The sequence below is a fragment of the Myotis myotis genome, unplaced genomic scaffold (assembly GCF_014108235.1).
Source record: "Myotis myotis isolate mMyoMyo1 unplaced genomic scaffold, mMyoMyo1.p scaffold_m19_p_11, whole genome shotgun sequence".
NCBI lineage: Eukaryota > Metazoa > Chordata > Mammalia > Chiroptera > Vespertilionidae > Myotis > Myotis myotis.
In genome coordinates, this window is record NW_023416315.1 from 31,466,402 (window position 1) to 31,485,076 (window position 18,675).

Genomic DNA, 18,675 nt, shown 5'->3' on the forward strand with positions numbered 1-18,675 from the left:
AAATTGAAAACACTCTTTTAAGGTTTCTCAAGTGACCAGTATTTGACTCATGCAATCCTTTGTGAGGGAAAGAACATATTTTGACAATTTGAAGAGGAAAGGAAACAGAGAAGCCTTATCTGAGGATGTTCCATAAAAATTTCACCTATTATTCTAGCCAAGACCTGTCACTCAAGTGTGGAGCCCTCCTTTCCGTTAATGATATTCTGTAAGTTTCCACTTAAAAGTATCACCACCTTCTAACGTGAACCGAACTGATCCTTCCACAAGACACCATTCTCAGCTCACCATTGGTGCCAGCGACTCTCCAGTCTCCCATCCACCCGAACTGAAAATCACGTGGTCAGTTATGACTACTTGCTGCCTCCACTTTGAATCTCCTACCCACTTGTCGTCAAATTCCGCTTTTTTATGATAATGTGTAGAGTCACTGATTCCTTAATTCCCACCCTAGTGAAGTCCCTCATCGCCCGTGTCATGGGTTATACCTACTGCTGTCAACTCCCTCCTGCCTTGGTCTCCCTTCATCTTTCCATCTACTCTGGACACTGGCCTTTTATTTCACTTTACTCCTATATTTCAAGACTAGGACTTCTAAATAAAGATTTATATCTGGAACAGTGGTCTTCAAGTTCAGTGTTCAAGCAACATCTGGATAACCTGATAAAATACAGATTCCCAACAGCCAGCAACTAAGTACCAGGCAGGGGTGAGGCCGAGGAATCTGTACTCTGGATCATTCTGAATCGAATGCTTCCTGACAGAGCATAACTCCTACGTCTGGCTTCCGAAGTCCGCCCAGAGCTGGGTGTTACCCACCCTGCACTGCTTCTCAGCGTCTCTACCAAACACCGTCTCCAACCAGGCTGATGTTCTCGGTGTTCCTTAAGGGAGCCTTGAACTTTCCCTCCCCAGGGCCTCACCTAACACCGCTGTAACTTCTGCCTGGGCTGACTGGGTGTGGCCGAAGCATGACTGAGCAATAAATTCTTTGGTTGGTTCAGCTAATTACTAGCCGCACAGTCATAGTTACCACTTACTGAATGTCTCCTGAGCCACACATGGTAGCAAGAGCTTCAGTCACATGTCATTTCATCCCTGTACGAGCCCCCAGCCTCCACTGCTCTCTATGGAAAATGAGACATCACCTTCTTCTTATCTTCATCGTTTTAGTGTGCCTTCTGCTTCTATTTTTCACTGAAAACAAAGCAAGTTCTCAGGTTCTGCGAGCTAACGTTTTAATTACTCAGTAATTCTTATGTTTTATTTCCTTTCCCTAAATGAAAAAAAAAATCAGTAGTTTACAAGCATATGGTAAATAGAAATAAATTGTAAACAGGGAGAATAGTCTTGTTGTTAAGGTGTTTTTACTTGTGTTAGGACAAGTAAATATTTGCTAGTAGGGAAGATTAAATATTTGTTAAACTAACAGGGAAATAAAAGCACAGGTGATTCTCAGGGAGCTGCGACCTCACTTAGCCAGCTCAGTGTTAGAGTAACATCAACATATTTGAGATTGGATTTAGAGGGTACAACTCACACTAAAGTTAACTCATAAATTATTATTATATGGGAAACTAATTCACAAGTTACTCTCATATGGAAAGATAACTTACAAGTTATTATGACATCAATACCTAGATCACAAGTTATTAAAATACATCAGCCAGAATGCCAACGAATTTAGCCAGAACAGTTGTTCTCACTGGCTGCCCATTGGAGCCATTTGGGGAGTAAAGACTACAAAAGTCTGGACCTGAGTCCAAGACTAGGATAGAAACTCAGCATTGTGTTTTTTATTTTTTATTTTTATTTTTTAAAATATATTTTTATTGATTTCAGAGAGGAAGGAAGAGGGAGAGAGACAGAAACATAAATGATGAGAGAGAATCACTGACAGGCTGCCTCCTGCACGCCCCTGCTGGGAATCAAGCCCACAACCCTAGCATGTGCCCTTGACCAGAATCAAACCCTGGACCCTTCAGTCCACAGGCCAATGATCTATTCACTGAGCCAGACCAGCCAGGGCAGCACTGTGTTTTTTAAAAGCCCTCTGGCCCTGGTTCAGTGATAAATTCAAGTGTTCGGTGGTATCAGCTTTGTTTTAACCTGGTTCATCTTAACCAACAGGACAGGTCTGCCAAGCATTTCTGATGTCCACGTAGCTTCTCAGGGACCTTCTTGCCTGGACAATTTCCATGGTCTTTGGTGGTCTGGGAGCTGCCCCGCAGCAAACCTCAGGTAAAGATTTTAGGCCATTTGCCTTTTCTGGGGCGCATCAGACCTTTTTCTGTAAGACCTCATGCCCATTTGAACATTTCTACCTGGTCAGTGTTGGAATGGACACTTCTGCCCTTTGCCTTTGGGATTCCTGATTTCTATGCTTTACAATGAGCATCTCCCCTCCTCTTTCTGACAATCCCTTCAGTTGGTAGGCTCAGGCGATCTGCACTGGGTGGACCCACCACTAAGAGACTCTCTGACCTTGTTCCCACATTTAAAATGGTATAACAATAAATTTCACTCACAATTATCTGTATCTATATATCTATATCTATATATCTATATATCTATATCTATATCTATATCTATATCTATATCTATATCTATCTCCAAAACAATGTAACTGAAAATTGTGATGCACCGGATACCCTTACGAACATAATACCACTTTTTCATTTGCCCAAGCACTATCAATGTAACCCAGTTCCACAACAGTGTGATTCTTTGCTCTGAAAAAAACAAAACAGGACTTAGAAGCACCATCCAGATGGCCTTGATTTAGAGAGTTCTTTCCAACATGTGAACACATTTCCTCCTGATAGTAAACAAATATTAATTACAAAACCGATACTAAGGAATTGTGAGTTGTTGACTCTTGAAGAGTCAACTTTTAATATCAGGGCTGGGCTCCTCCTTAGCACAAGATATACATGTAAAGTGATATAAAGTTAATATTACTGTTAACTATTATTACATGTTGTAAAAACTAACCTACATAGTGAATGTCAAAGAACTGTGAATCGCTGAATTGTAGAGATCTGGCCCTTTGATATCTGAGTTTTGGCTAATTCTTAGCACAAGGGATAAGAAGAAAGTGATCTCAATTGCGGAAAGAAAATATAGTCTTAATATTAGATTTTTTAAATTATATATTATCGCTAATACTATAACAAGCATGAGGGGCAATATAAATGGAAAGATTAGAAACCTGCATTCTGGTTTGATATTTATGTTAGTTTATCAAGTCAGATATAGACTGTGTGGGGGCAAAGATCCACCCTTTCATACAGTCCATCTGTCTTATTCATGGATTATTCTATTTATAGGTCCTATCACTATTACCTCACTCCATCTGCAAACCAAAAGAAAATGTACCTCATTCAGAAATGATTGCCAAGTGGTGTTAACTTGGACTGATCATATAAAAGTGACATCTTATCAGTAAGGTCACAGTCTTCATGTTGAACTTTGGTGTGACAAAGTGAAAGACTATTTGAATTATTACTTTATTACAGCATATGGTTAACTACACAGTTAGTATACTTTGTAGGGTTCTTCATAACATTACAACTTCCCCCACTGGATGAATTGATGAGGAACAGAATGGGTATCTGAATTAAATACTAGAAATCCAAACAAAAGATTCATTAAAATAAACAGCAAATGAATTCTGCCTTGAACCGTGCCTGGCACATAGTAAGCTATCAATAAATGGTAGACAGAAACAGCTAGAGCGGCTATATAGTGCTCGTGAAAGGATATAACCTTGCAGCATGCGCTGCTTGTCACTATGATTCTTTGGGTTGGGATGCATGCTAAGTATAATTGCCTTAAAGTAAAATGAAGAAACTAATTTAAATATGATACAACAGAGAGAAGGAAAGGAAAATTTTTGGAGCTCTTTAACTTATTAAAAATATTTGACTGGTAAACTTATAAAGGGACCTTTTTTTGTATGGCTCTCATAATGTTATTTCAATTAGATAACAACTACTGATGAAAATCTCCAATGTGCCCAGTATCATGCTACATGAATAGGAAATTTCAAAATATTTAACACATTGTTAAATTCCCCCAGAATTTACAAAAAGACACTGGAAAATAAAGGAGAGGTAAATAAGAAAGCTAAACCACTTGGACAGCACACAGAAAGCAGCGTGCTTTTCTGACAAAATGGTTTCTGTTGTCTCTGAGTATTAAGCTGAAAGGGACCATAGAAGCCACTATGTCTAATCCCTCATTTTACAAAAGAGGAACCAAAGCCAATGAGAGGTTGAGGGACTTGCTTGGTACTTAAGATGACCATGGAAAAGCTTAGTCTAAGAGTTAATGCAACACTGCTTCCACCACCCACTCTGTAAGGACAAATCCTGTTCCTGGGTCCATTTCTATCAAAGTATAGCTTTGAAACTACTGAAACAAGAGGTTATAATCAATTTAAAATACATTTTATATATAGATTTTTGCTTCCAAATATGAGAATTAGAAGACTTAAGTGGTCATTAGATGTCTAGAACAAAGGCTTAAAAGAATATTAAAGATCAATTTGTTTTGAATAGCTCTCAAGGTCTAATTTATTAGCAATGTCATTCTGACTATTGGAAATCCAAGTAATCCTTTCCAAATTTTATTTTTTTAGATGGCCTTTTTTTCTGATCATAAACAGAATATGCAATTATTATAAAAAGGAATATACAATTATTATAATAAGTTTGAAAATACAAGGGCAAATGAAGAAAATATCAAGCAGCCATATCCAAAAAATGTCAAAGATAATATTGGTATTATTAGTAATATTTCAGCAGATTTCTTTTAAATATATGTATACTAGAGGCCCAATGCACAAAAATTTGTGCACTGGGGGGGGGGGGGTCCCTCAGGTCCCTCAGCCCGGCCTGTGCCCTCTCGCAGTCTGGGACCCCTCGGGAGATAACGACCTGCTGGCTTAGGCCTGCTCCCGGGTGGCAGAGGGCAAGCCCAATCCCTAGGTGCAGCCCCTGGTCGGGCTCAGAGCAGGGCCGATTGGGGAGTTGGGGCGCCGCCCCCTGTCATGCACAGAGCAGGGCAGATTGAGGCTTCCTTTGATAGTCATATTAACAGTGAGAGAAATGTCTTGATGTTCTGCTTTCCCAGTGCCATAACTTGGATAACTGTATCTCCTCTTACCGAATCTGACCTTAAGTAGTAGAGAATTTGTTAAAACTAATACACATACGCACACACCTTGTCCCACATGCTTGCCTTAAAAGTAGTAACCTTGCAAACACAACCTAAGTCACAATACCTTTATAAGCTCTGATGGCTCATTTCCTTCTTCCACCACAATTAGTTGAGATCTTCCGTTTCTTTCATTGTCCCGAATGCCAATGGCCACCTGGCTGGCCTTCAGGCGCTCATATTTGTTGCATGAGGAACCACACCACTGGTAAATTTCCTAAAAGAAAGAGACAGATCTTTTCACCTCAGTGATATGTGGAGAACATTCAGACCTATTGTAATACACATTGTGATTAACTACAAAGAAGTATCCTATATAATAAAAGGCTAATATGCAAATAGACCAAACAGCAGAACAACCGGAACCCTAACCATAACCCTGATCGCTTGGCACTGTCAGCGGGTGCAAGGGGCAGTTGCCGGCCCCGATTACCTTTGAGGGCTTCTACACCTCCCCATGCTCCTAAGAGGCAATCAGGGCAGCAGCCGCCACTTGCACCCACTGACGGTGCCCGCCCGCTTGCACCCGCTGCTGGCACCAGCCCTAATCGCTCCGCGCCATCAGCCAATGTGAGCAGGGCCAGAGCCATCAGCATGTGGGAGCAGTGGTGGCAGGGCGGGACTGCAGGTAGACAGGGGACCAGGGGCCGTGGTGGGAGGGGCTGGGCGGGGGTGCGCAGGAAGGGCCAAGACCCGCCTCTGTGCCCACAGCAGCCTCGTAGCCCACAGTTCCTTTCAAGGTGCACAAATTCATGCACTGGGCCCCTAGTAAAAAATAAAATTAAAAAATATAAGGTCACAGGTGTTTTATTATAAAGTTGTACACCTGAAATTTATATAATGTTATTAACCAATGTTATTCCAGTAATTTAATAATAAAATTTTTTAAATGATCTGTTGTTGAGGCATACATGATTTCATATATTTAATTTATATCTTATTCTGTATTCTGTTGCTCTCAGAATTATAAATTAAGCATTTTTTATTTTATTTTTAAAAATATGTTTTTTTATTGATTTCAGAGAAGAAGGGAAAGGGAGAGAGAGATAGAAACATCAATGATGAGAGGGAATCATTTATTGGCTGCCTCTTGCATGCCCCCTACTGGGGATTGAGCCCACAACCCAGGCATGTGCCCTTGACCAGAACTGAACCTGGGACCCTTCAGTCTGCAGGCTGACACTCTATCCACTGAGCCAAATCGGCCAGGGCAAATTAAGCATTTTTTTAAACATGGAAAATATAAACATATATCTCACCATTCTTTGCATAAGTACAATTTATGAAAGTAAACATATAGATTTCATAAATTTAAAATAATAAATGTACTATATTTCAGAATGATTGTCAAGAATCTGTTATAGTTATATGCTCTTGATGGTTATAAGAACTGAAATAACACTTATGTAAAGCAATTGAACAATTCTTATCAAGAGCCATGAAAGTGTTAAAACTTTTGGCCCAGTAATATCATTATCTAAAATTTATGTTAATAAATTATTCAAAAGAGAAAAAAAACCCACATATACAAAGGTTTTCATTGCTATGTGATTGTATTAGTGAAGCATTAGAAAGACATTGCATGTTCAATAATAGGATAAAACTTATATAAATTATGACACAGAAAAAATACTTGATATCTATTTAGAAACAGCTTGATATACTATAAATTAAGTATATTATATTAGCTGACATTTATATTAAAATATATATTTTAGTCTTGGATACAGTGTTCAAAAGCTATACAGACACAAGTGTGAAATAAAAATAAAGTATCATTTTCTCCATTGAATGCGGTTTAACTAAAATATGAAAGAGAAGTTTAATAGTACCTCTCAGCCTGGTGGGGTGTGGGAATGGGCATTATCGCATACTATGTGGGTGATAAGTACACAGGCTTTTTTTGAGAGCAGTTTGGCATCATCAAAAAATATGTGCTTTTGGATCAGAAAATTTCACTCCTAAGAATCTATTCTATAGCAGTCAAAAATGGGATACAAAAACAAAGAAACACACAAAACAAAACTCCCCATCCATGGAAAGATGGCTATATAAATGTATTACATGGATACTGGAGACTAGACTTCAGTGGTTAAACATTGAGGAAAAAGTTTCAATACTGACGTAAAAAATTATCCAAGGTATATCATCAAGGATAAAATAAAGCCCTAGAATAATATAGTTCCAATCAAGTAGAAACAGAAACATAATCTCTGTTCCTGTGTTTGCAGAAAAAGATTTTTAAATAAAAGACACAGTTTTAATACAAAGGGAGAATCATATAAATGCAGAAAGAAAGCCTTCAATTTTTATAGTAGCTAAGTCAGTGTATTTTTCCTTTTTAAAAAAATGTCACATTTATTAGATGCCTAATATGAGCTAGATGTTGGGGATAGAGAGATGAATGTGGGAAAATGAGGAAAAACTGACATGCAGACAATTAGTGCTAATAATATATATGCACTACATTTGGTTTTCAAAAGTTTCCACACATATTTCATCTAGTCAGTCTTGGAGAGGGGGTTAGCATAGTGATAAGTGTGAAGGAGACAGACATTGGTGGCCACTTATTAGCTATGTGACTTTATGTTTGCAATTTTTAATAAATTAATAACAGCAAAACAACATAGTGCCCAAGATTCAAAGGCATTGGCTCTTTTCTCTGGCTATAAGATATTTCTAGTCCAGAGTCATTTCTTTATTCAAAAATAGTTTACTGCTTACCTGAAATGAGTGAGAGAGAGAGAGAGAGAGAGAGAGAGAGAGAGAAACTATGCGTTCCCAACAAGGATTGTACCCTCAACCCACGTATGTGCCCTGACTAGGAACTGAACCCGCAACCTTTTGGTGTATAGGATGATGCTCCAACCAAGCCACGCGGCTGTGACAGCCTCTGTTAGTTTTTTATTAGTGTATAAAAGTGGGTCCAATTTCTGAATATTTATTTTGTATCTGCTACTTTACTCAATTTATCAGTTCTAATGTTTTTTTTTGATGGAATCTTTGGAATTCTCTCTAAATAGTATCATTTCATTTGCAAATAATGCCAGTTTTACTTCTTCCTTTTCTATTTGTGCCATTTATTTATTTATTTATTTATTTATTTAGTTGTCTGATTGCTGTGGGTAGGAAGGAAGATGATTTTTGAAAATACAGATACCTGAGCCCTACCCTTAGGTAATCCCAGGTGTGTTTCTTGAACCCTCCCCAAGTGATTTTAGCATTCACCCAGGGCTGAGAACTCCTGCTGGTACCCTGAGCACCTTGCACGGAGCACAAATTACAGGGAGCCTGTACCATCTAATTATCTAATGCAGCCATGCCAGCTACTCTCCTGAGTACGTACAGGCTCTTAGCTCTGATCTCTTTGCTACCTCATTCCATGTGATTTTGCAAATGATTCTCTTCTCAGCAGGTCTGAGAAAGCAAATTTCTAATATTTACACTACAGTGAAATTCAGCAGGTAGATCCGAAGTTAGCTTTCTAAATTTCTCAGGCTTACTAGCAACTTTCATTACTGAGTTGCTTTGCGTTTATACAACCATCTAACACAGGATTGTTCTCCCTACCTTAGTGGTATAATGACCTCTCCCCTACTTCAAAGAGATTATATAAAATCATACAAAATTTTATTAGCAACTGCAAAGCATTATGGAAGCTTGGGAAATGTGTTTAAAAGTGAATTGTAGATAATGATAATTTTACAAACATAATTATCATTTAATGTTGAATTTTACAATATCCTATGGATCCCAAAATATTTTGTATTTATTACTTTTGGTTGGGAGTTTTTATGTGCAGTATTGATTCACAGAGAAATTTAGTTGTACTAAATATTCCTCATCATTTCTTAGAGACTACAATTTTGACCTTTAAACTAGCAAAAACAGGCCTATGAAATACCCATCAAAATAATAAAACTTTAAGAGAGAAGTTTTCTCTTTAACTCAAAGATGACTGAATCACTAAAAAAAGTGTTATAGAACATTTCCTATTGAGCACAAAAATGAATGTTCTCTGTTATGCTTACACCTTACTCTGTGCTCCTATTTTTATAAATGTGACATCTTATTTACTAGACTTAATTTTCAGTGGTTAATTCTGACAAGAAATGCAAAAAAATATGGATTCTAATTATATACTGCTAAAAGCCGGAACTGGTTAAATAGTCATATTAATTAAAACACCCTTTTCATATAATGCTAATTAATTTTTATGCAAATACAGTTCATTCGATTATGGCAGCAGCACCTATAAATGTCCTTTAAAATCTAAAACAATTTTAGCAACTCAGTAATTTATATTCCACTATGTGTGGATAATGTGTTTAGTACATTTCATTTTAACAGAGCTCTACTGTGCTGAAATACATGTGTAGTACTATTAATAAACCATACCGCTCAACGCTACTCTATTTAGAAGTCATTGGTTACGACTACTTCACCACTGTGCACAAGGAAGCTTTGTACTCAACTGGCACCATACTTGAAGAATTTTCTTTTTATAATTCCAGGAGTGGGCTGCAAAAAATAAATTCTGCATAGAGCTAAGAACTATCTAAACTGATGAGATAGGTGGATCTGTATTATTACAAAAATGTTTTCATTATAACTTAAATTGTTTTATTTATAATACTTGGCTGGGATTTAGCAGAAATGCCTTTTTCATAAAACTGATTTAAGCATGCTAGACCTAAAAAACTGTAATGCAAACATGGTTTCAGAGGCAACTATTTACCTTCTAAGATCCTAAAGACTTTAACAACTCAACATTAAATGTTATATTTCTTTGGATAAGTGACATATAAACTTCCTGTAAACATGAAATATCCACTCAATTCAGAATGAAGTTCACTTAAATTCTGGCCAAAATGTGTTGATGTACATCTAGCCCATGAACACTATCTAGTAGAAGTTTATTGAACTATGTAGTTAACTCTTAATATACAAACTCTTAACGGAAACAAAATTTCTCTGGGTTATTAGAAAAGGAAGAAATAGAGAGTAAAGACAATATCTGTTACTGGCAATTAATTTGGCCCACTAGTAACAAGAAAAAAAAAAGCAAGTGAGTGATATTTATAGAAACAACCATATTGGGGGTAAATTAGAAGTTTCTAAAATTTCCTGTAAACTCTGTAGTCAGGGTTAACCAGTAAAACACCAAAGTGCAGCCAAACCTCATTTGGGGGACAGGAAATAAGAGCAGAAATAAAACAATGCTCAGCGATGCCCTTGAAGGGAAGCAGATTTCAGAAGCTAACTTTAAAGAACACCCCAGACAGCCAATGTGATGGTGACTCATAACATGTGCAAAGAATTCAGCACAGACTAGCTACCCGTTCATCCTTTCTAAATTACTTAATCTAAATCCATCTAAAATTTTATAAAAGGGGGCCATTCCTTGTCCTCTTCCTTGTTTCTATTGGCTTTACTTTTTTACTGTGTTTAGTTTTCCCTTACACCTAGTTAAACAAATATAGAAATTCATTTGCTATCCTGCTAGGCTGGAAGCTCTCTAAACATAGCTTAAAATATAATGATGGTTTATACTATGTCTTCAATCTACCTTCTTTTTAATTTAAAAACTTTAAAACATGGTTTTTGTTTTTGGATAAGCAATATATATCCTATTCTATTGTTCAAAGCCAAGCCAACTCAATCCCCATCAATGGCATATATGTGTGTTTTTTAAATGCCTCTAACTGAAGGACAGAAGATGAATGGAGTGAGTATGCAGGGCCACAGATGGCTTGATGACCAGAAGGGAATCAACTGTATGTGAACTAGGGCAGAGCCATGGTGACAGAGAGAAGAATACCGGGGTATTTAGTAGGCTAAACCTTGCAGAACTGGTCAACCATGCCCTTTGGACATGTACTGAAGGACAGGAAAAGGGGGAAATGATTTAGACAATTCTAGTTTAGTTGCTGGTAGTGATGGCACCTACTGGGACCGGGGACAACGTTGGAGGGTTCTTTTCATAGTGACAGTGAGAGTAGATGAAATCTTGTTCTCTCTACAAGTCAAAGTATTTGGCACACCAAAGAAATTTTATCATCAGCTTATCAAAAACCAATTCTGCCAGCCACATAAGTTGACATAACTATGTTTAAATGACTCATTGGTTCGTCAAACATATAATCCCTTAATGTTCCAGCAACTTCAGACATTTCCCATATTGAAGTGGGGCTTAATAAGTACTTACACCAAAGTCCCACCCCAAAACTTTAAAATCAGAATTCTAAAGATCAAATCACAGGTATAGATTTTTTTAAAACCTCTTCCAAATGATTCTAATGTGAAATACTCTGACTTGTGTATGTGTTTGTGGCCTCTCACCATTTGACAACACGTAAAGCTGTCAACTTTATACTCATACCCAGCATATACTAAGCACACAATAAATGCCATTGGTCCCTACTCTCATTGACCATACATTTTACAGATTTGATATTAGGTTTATCTTTCCCATTATCTTTTCTTGTTGCCTCAAGGTTCTCCCCTCACAAATCTAGTGGAATGCATTACTTTGAGGTAAGGATGAATTTATCCAGAACAAAGAAGATTTTGCTCAGTTTTTTAGTTTTAAAATTAGCATTTTTAAGTCATCGCAGAGATGAAAGCCTGAAAGTCAACATTGTTTTAATTGAAAAGAACCTTTCTTTTGTTAAAGATTTTTGGGGAAGAGTGAGTTTTCAGTCTAGAAAGCTAGTTTTGCATATCAAGAACTAATCTTAGCCTTAGGGCCTAGAGTGTATTGTAGAAACCATGGAGTAGGTGACTGTGAAATGGTGTAAGACTAGTTTGTCAGGCCCAAGAATAGAACAATAGATTACAAGATAACTAGAGAATTTGATCAGGTGCAGTGAATCTTTGAAAAGAGCTTGGTACACTTTCCCTTCAGCATATTTGTCATATATTCATCCATGATCCTGAGCATAAGAACAGAAATGACTGTGGGCAGTGTCTAGACAGTTGGAGCAATATGGCTACAGTGTCCCCACAATTCCCGTGTGGCATGGGAGAAGCAATGTGCCTACAGTGTCCCCACAATTCCCGTGTGCCATGGGAGAAGCAATGTGCCTACAGTGCCCCCACAATTCCCGTGTGCCATGGGAGAAGCAATGTGCCTACAGTGCCCCCCAATTCCCGTGTGCCATGGGAGAAGCAATGTGCCTACAGTGTCCCCACAAGCCCGGTGTGTGCCATGGGAGAAGCAATGTGGAGCTTCTAAGCTGGGAGTGGGAGGCAGGTTGCTGACAGAATTAGAAGGGGTCTTGTGGTGGATATGGGGGCAGATCAGAAGACCAAAGTGAGGCCATGGATATTTTCCAGCAAATGTCTTGGGACAGAGGCCAAAACCCAAATCTCGGGAATGAATGAAAGGGCCAGGGCATAATGAAAGTTAGAGAGAAGTGAAGCCTGAAGACTGCAAACCAGACTCACACTTCCATTCTCAACCCAACCCCCAGGCCCAAATCATAATATTGCACATGCATTCCACCCTTTGGGATAGAAAGGAGATGGCTGGGATAAGTTTGCATTGCTTTAATAGTAAACAAACTTCACCTTAATAAGGCAAGATTGTTTTATTGAAATCCTTAGAATTTGAAGCTTGGCAATATAGTTAGGTTGAGTTATAGATGAAAAAAATTACACCCTTGTACACAGAACTACATGAGACTGTATGCTTTGTGTTGGTCAGCTATCCATCTGTTGAAACACTTGTTGAGTGGTTTTAAGTTCTGGGCCATATACTAGAAACAAAGTGAGTAAGTGAGGTTAATAAGTGAATGGGTAGGCAATGTGGAAAATACTACAAGCAAGTCCCCAAGTGATAGGAAAGTTAAGATAAGGTGTGCCCAGCTCTACATGGGTGTGGCATGGGACAGTGGAAGGAGAAGAGGTAGAGGTTAGGGAACACATTATAAAGAAGGCAATATCTGAATTGAAAAGTTAAGGATGAGATGACATTTGACGCTTGCTGGAGAAAGGTGATGCTGACAGGAGAGTATTCTAGGCAAAGGAACAATGTGCACAAAAGCAGAAGCATGACAATGTGAGGGAAAGTGCCATGCACAGGGTATCATGGCGAGGAAGTGGGCAGGAAGGACAGAGGAAACGGTTAGGAGGTGGCACAGTAGGCATAGTGATTGCACACGCAGCATTTGGGAGAAGTTGCCAAGATAACTCCTGGATTTGGGGGTTGAGGGTGTGAATGAGTGGGGGCAAGGACAATAAGGAGAAGTGGTTTTGGAATGAGAGAGTGAAGTTGATGAGTTCCACGTTTAGATGAGTCATGTTTGAGGTTGTCATGAGGCACACAAGCTAACACATCTGGGAGGCAGTTAGAAATACTGACAGAGGGCTCAGGCCAGAGGTCTTCACAGACTATACATTTGAGATTTACCTGTGGGTGAGTAGCTGAAGCTTTGGGTGAAGATAAGTTTGCTCAGGAAGCATGTATAAACAGGCAATGACTTAAAGTGGAGGCCTTAAAAAACAAACGTAAACAAGCAAAACAACTTGAGGGGGTAGGCAGACAACGTTCAGAAGAATGAGAAAGGGTGGCTTGCAAGGGAGGGGAAGGTGGGAAGAGTGAGGCTGATGCAGAAGGGAGTCATCAAGTGTGTTAGCTGCTGCAAGTAGATAATGATCTAAATGTCCACGGGATTTATCAGAAGGCATCATCTCTGCAGGAAGAACATTTCAAAGAAAGAGTGGGAGGGGAAGTCAGGAGTGTGGGTGGAAGACCGGCTGGTGAATGAGGAAGTGTAGGCTGCTTTTCCAAAGCAGCATGACTGACAATGCGGGGGGTGATAGATTACAAATAGCATGGGGAGTAGGGCAAAGCTGCACACCTGACCAAACAAGTTAACAAGGAAACAGAACTCACCACCCTGTGAAATCTAACTCTCCATTAATGGCTAGGGGTTAACTCCAGATGCCAAACTTTGAGAATATGGGCTTTTTTGTTACTATTCATTCATTTTCTATAGTTATGGATGTTGTGTTGCAATATACTTACATATGATTTTATTATTTAACTAGAGACCCGGTACACGAAATTTGTGCCCAGGGGGTTGGGGGTGGGACGGAGAGGGTATGTCCCCCAGCCCAGCCTGCACCCTCTCCAATCTGGGATGATCCCACACTGGGATCGGGCCTAAATGGGCAGTCGGACATGCCTCTCACAATCCAGGAATGCTGGCTCCCAAATGCTCGCCTGCCTGCCTGCCTAATTGCCCCTTACTGCTTCTGCCTGCCAGCCTGATCACCTCCTAACCATTCCCCTGCCAGCTGGATTGCCCCCAACTGCCCTCCCCTACTGGCCTGGTCCCCCCCAACTGCCCTCCCCCTGTTGGCCTAGTCCCCTCCCAACTTCCTTCCCCTGCTGGCATGGTCGCCCCCAACTGCCCTCCCCCTGCTGGCCTGGTCCCCCCCAACTGCCCTCCCCCTGCTGACCTGGTCCCCCCCAACTGCTTCCACTTGCTGGCCTGGTCCCCCCCCCAAACTGCCCTCCCCCTACAGGCCTGATCTTCCCCAACTACCCTCCCCTGCCGGCCATCTTGTGTCCACATGGGGGCGGCCATCTTGTGTGTTGGAGTGGCGGTCAATTTGCATATCACTTTTTTTATTAGATAGGATGTCTACAAATACCCCATATCTTTAAAAATAGTGGGAAAATAATATATACATTCACCAACATAAAAATATAGGGTTCAAAAGCATTTTCCAAAGATTCAGTAAATTCCAAATTTCTGAGATCAAACCACATCCCATATTATTTTCTGAAAACACACTAAATATAAGACAACGTATCAAAATCATCCTCTAAAATGTTGACAATTTCCTTTTTTAAAAAAATAATGCGTTTTATTTTATTTTAATATATTTTTATTGATTTCAGAGAGGAAGGGAGAGGGAGAAATAGAAATATCAATGATGAAGAGAATTAATTGGCTGCCTCCTGCATGCCCCCTACTGGGGATCAAGCCCACAACCTGGATATGTGCCCTTGACTAGAATCTAACCCGGCACTCTTCAGTCTGCAGGCGGACACTCTATCCACTAAATCAAACCAGCCATGGCATTAATTTTCAAAGTGATTAAATGGATAATTTTAAAATCTCATGCTTTAGGTTGAGGAGGTTATATTGTCCTGTCTAGAGGGTATTTACTATAGTCTAAAATCCTAACATAGTAAATGTCTTTAAGGTATATGGCATATCATATTAATAATAATGATTATTGATTGAAAAAATGAAGTCCCTCAAATTCAGTCAAGATACAGGATTTAGGTTATATCATAACTTTAGTGTTGGCCAGCTGGCTTTCATTGGGAGACAGTTTTAGATGTCTAGCCTACCTTTTCACACCTGGGTAATCGAACAAATGTGAAGAAACTACACTGGCTTCCTTCTGTGTTGTCAATGCAGAAAGTGGTCACAAAATAGTTAACTCAAATTATAATGTTATGGTAGAGAAAAATGTGACTCCATACCTTCTTTGTTTACTGTAACACACCCAAAAATAAAGTCATGAAGGCAACTCCAAGATCTTATTACCATTTAGTAATTTTTGGCGACATACCAACTGATTAAAGGTTAGTTAACATAAACAAGGATCATGTGGGTGTTTGTTCCAATGTACTTAGGGACCCAGGGCTTGATTCCTACTGGGGTATCCCTTTAGGGTGTAGGAAACTTCCACACAGAAGGGATAATCAAACTCAGGTATCTCTGCAACAAATTAATTCCAAATGCCTCTAAGCAGGAATGAGGGTAGGTGACAACTTGAAAGTTATTAAGGATAATTAACAATCTATAATAATAAAAGTGTAATATGCTAATTAGACCAGATGTCCTTCCAGACAACCTTCCAGACGAAGCCGGGGCTGCAAAGGAAGCCCAGGTCCCCGGTGCCTGCCAGCAACCAAAGGGAAGCTTGGGTCCCGGGTGCCAGAGGGAAGCCGGTGCTGGCAACCGGGGGAAGGAAGGCTTACTCTTACATGAATTTCGTGCATCAGGACTCTATTATAAAATAAAGATGGTTTATTATTAAACAGATGAAGTGCCTTGAACTTTATACTAGAGACTTTGTCACTTTTTTATGAGCCTGGATTTGTGGGTCAGACTCCCACAGGCAGGCCTGACCTATGGGAAGAGAGCATATGTTACTAGAATGCCAATCTACCACCGCACCCAACTATTAGCCCATTGTGGAAACTCAATTCATTCTTGTTCAACAAAATAAATGATTTCACCAATAGTACTACTTTCAGTGAATTCTAAGCCAGATTAGACATATTCAATTCTGAATTCAGCAGATTCTGAAACTGTTACAAGATATTATTTTTCTTTTCTTTCTTTTTTTTTTTTTGAGAGAGAGAGTAGAAGGAAGGGGGAAACTGAGGGAGAGAGAAACATTGATGTGGGAGAGACACATCAATTGGTTGCCTCCCACATGTACCCTGGGGATTAAGCCTGCAACTGAGGTATATGCCCTTGTCCAGAATCAAACTTGGGACCCTTCGGTCTACGGACCAATACTCTGTCCACTGATTCAAACCGGCCAAGGCACAAGATACTACTTTATAGAGCCATACCATTTTATATACCACCAAGTTCACTAAGGGTAGTGGAAAGGATGTGCACTAGGAGTAAAAAAAAACCCAGATACTATTCCAGGTCACCACTCAATCCTGTATCAATCCAAGCGACTTTCTCACACCCTCCAAGGCTGATTTTCTCCTTGTGAAACTGAGATAGTAACTGCCATTTCCAGATGTGACTGTGTGTCAGATGAGACTGAATCATAGCCAACTAAGGTTAAAAATGATATTGGAAACCAGAGTCAAGATGAAAATATAAATAAGGAAGTCAAGGCTCAGAGAGGTTAATGACTTGCTCAAGATCAAAGAGTAAATAAGATGACACTTGGTAGTTGTACTTGTGTCTGTTCTTCTAATAATCCTAAGATAATTACAAAGTGTGAAGTAGCCCAGACAGTGTGGTTCAGTAGTTGAGGGTCCACCTATGAACCAGGACGTCACGGTTGGATTCCCAGTCAGAGCACAAGCCCGGGTTGTGGGCTAAATTCCCCAGAGTGGAGCATGCAGGAGGCAACCAATCAATGATTCTCTCTCATCCCTCTCCCTTCCTCTCTGAAATCAATAAAAAAAAATATTTTTTTAAGTGTGAAGTAGTATGGTGCATGTGTGTGTGTTTAAGGGACATTGCCCGAAACTCTCAGGCACAGTGCTTAGATCAGTGGTTCTCAACCTTCCTAATGCTGTGATCCTTTAATACAGTTCCTCATGTGGTGACCCCCAACCATAAAATTATTTTTGTTGCTACTTCATAACTGTAATTTTGCTACTGTTATGAATCATAATGTAAATAGATGATATGCAGGATGTATTTTCATTGTTCACGACCCACAGGTTGAGAACCGCTGGCTTAGACTCATACTGTGTCTATTTAAAACTCTAGAACCTTTGCTCTCTGGGGGAATCACTTTTCCCCTTCAGCAATGTTTTCCTATAAACAATTAAGGACAAAAATAATCAGAGGAAGTTCTGTCCAGAGAGAAGGGAAAATGTATTAAAAAAATCACTCAATTTCTGTTCTATGGTAGGAAGAACTAAATCACTATGCCATTCTAAACCTATCAACGAAAATAAAAACTTTGAAGTCCCACTTTGTCATTTAAATACTAGCCAGTTACTCACAGGATACTACTGCATCTCACATAAACATGACCACTTTTCAGGGTGTAGAAAAAGTGATTATGTTTCGTGACACATACATCGGCTTTGATCTGAAGGCAACTTACTTTACTTTTGATGTCAACAGGTGCATATGAAACTTACAGTGCCAAGGTCAATGATGAAGCAGTCGCCCTGGTTGAAACTGTGCCAGCTCAGGGGAACTTCCGTGGCCCTGACCACTCTCCGACCCTTCACGTGCAGGAGCCTCTGAGCGGTCAAGTCGTTGGTGAGAACGTGATTTAGTCCAGATGCCACACCTCCGGCCTGATCAGTGGGAGGGGGCAGAAAACAAAACACAAGAGATGAGGCTTCGAACTAGACACAGTCACGTATGGAACCACAGGTGCTTATGCCAAAACAGCCTACCAAGCCAAGAGAAAACAGCCACCTCGGAGCATGTGAAAATTAAATAGGAAGAAGAGAATTCCTTAGCAAATCAACGTTTTTTTTAAGTTAGGCTATATCAACATTCAATTTAACTTCGCAAATATTTTCTGAGAAACTTCAGAGTATAAAACCTGCTACGGAAAAAAAAAAAAAGCTGTAGTTCTTGTCCTTTGGAAACTAATTATTCCCAAGTCATGGAGTGAGAAGGTAGACAAGGATTTCAAGGAAAAAAGCAACAGAAGGTTGGAGGAGAGTCAGAGGTCACAAGTACAGATGAGGAGCATCAAGAGAAT

The 18,675-nt window shown here is 39.5% G+C and overlaps 1 protein-coding gene across 2 annotated transcripts in view; it reads right to left on the reverse strand.

Moving 5' to 3' along the window:
• Positions 1 to 18,675, reverse strand: part of SCIN (scinderin) — a 54,949-nt gene that overhangs the window by 25,089 nt on the left and 11,185 nt on the right. For both annotated transcript variants that reach the window (XM_036328026.1, XM_036328027.1), the window contains 2 exons: positions 18,098 to 18,259; positions 5,288 to 5,437 (listed from right to left, as the gene is read on the reverse strand). In XM_036328026.1, coding sequence (XP_036183919.1) covers positions 5,288 to 5,437; positions 18,098 to 18,259 — 312 coding nt within the window. The remainder of the gene's footprint in view (positions 1 to 5,287; positions 5,438 to 18,097; positions 18,260 to 18,675) is intronic.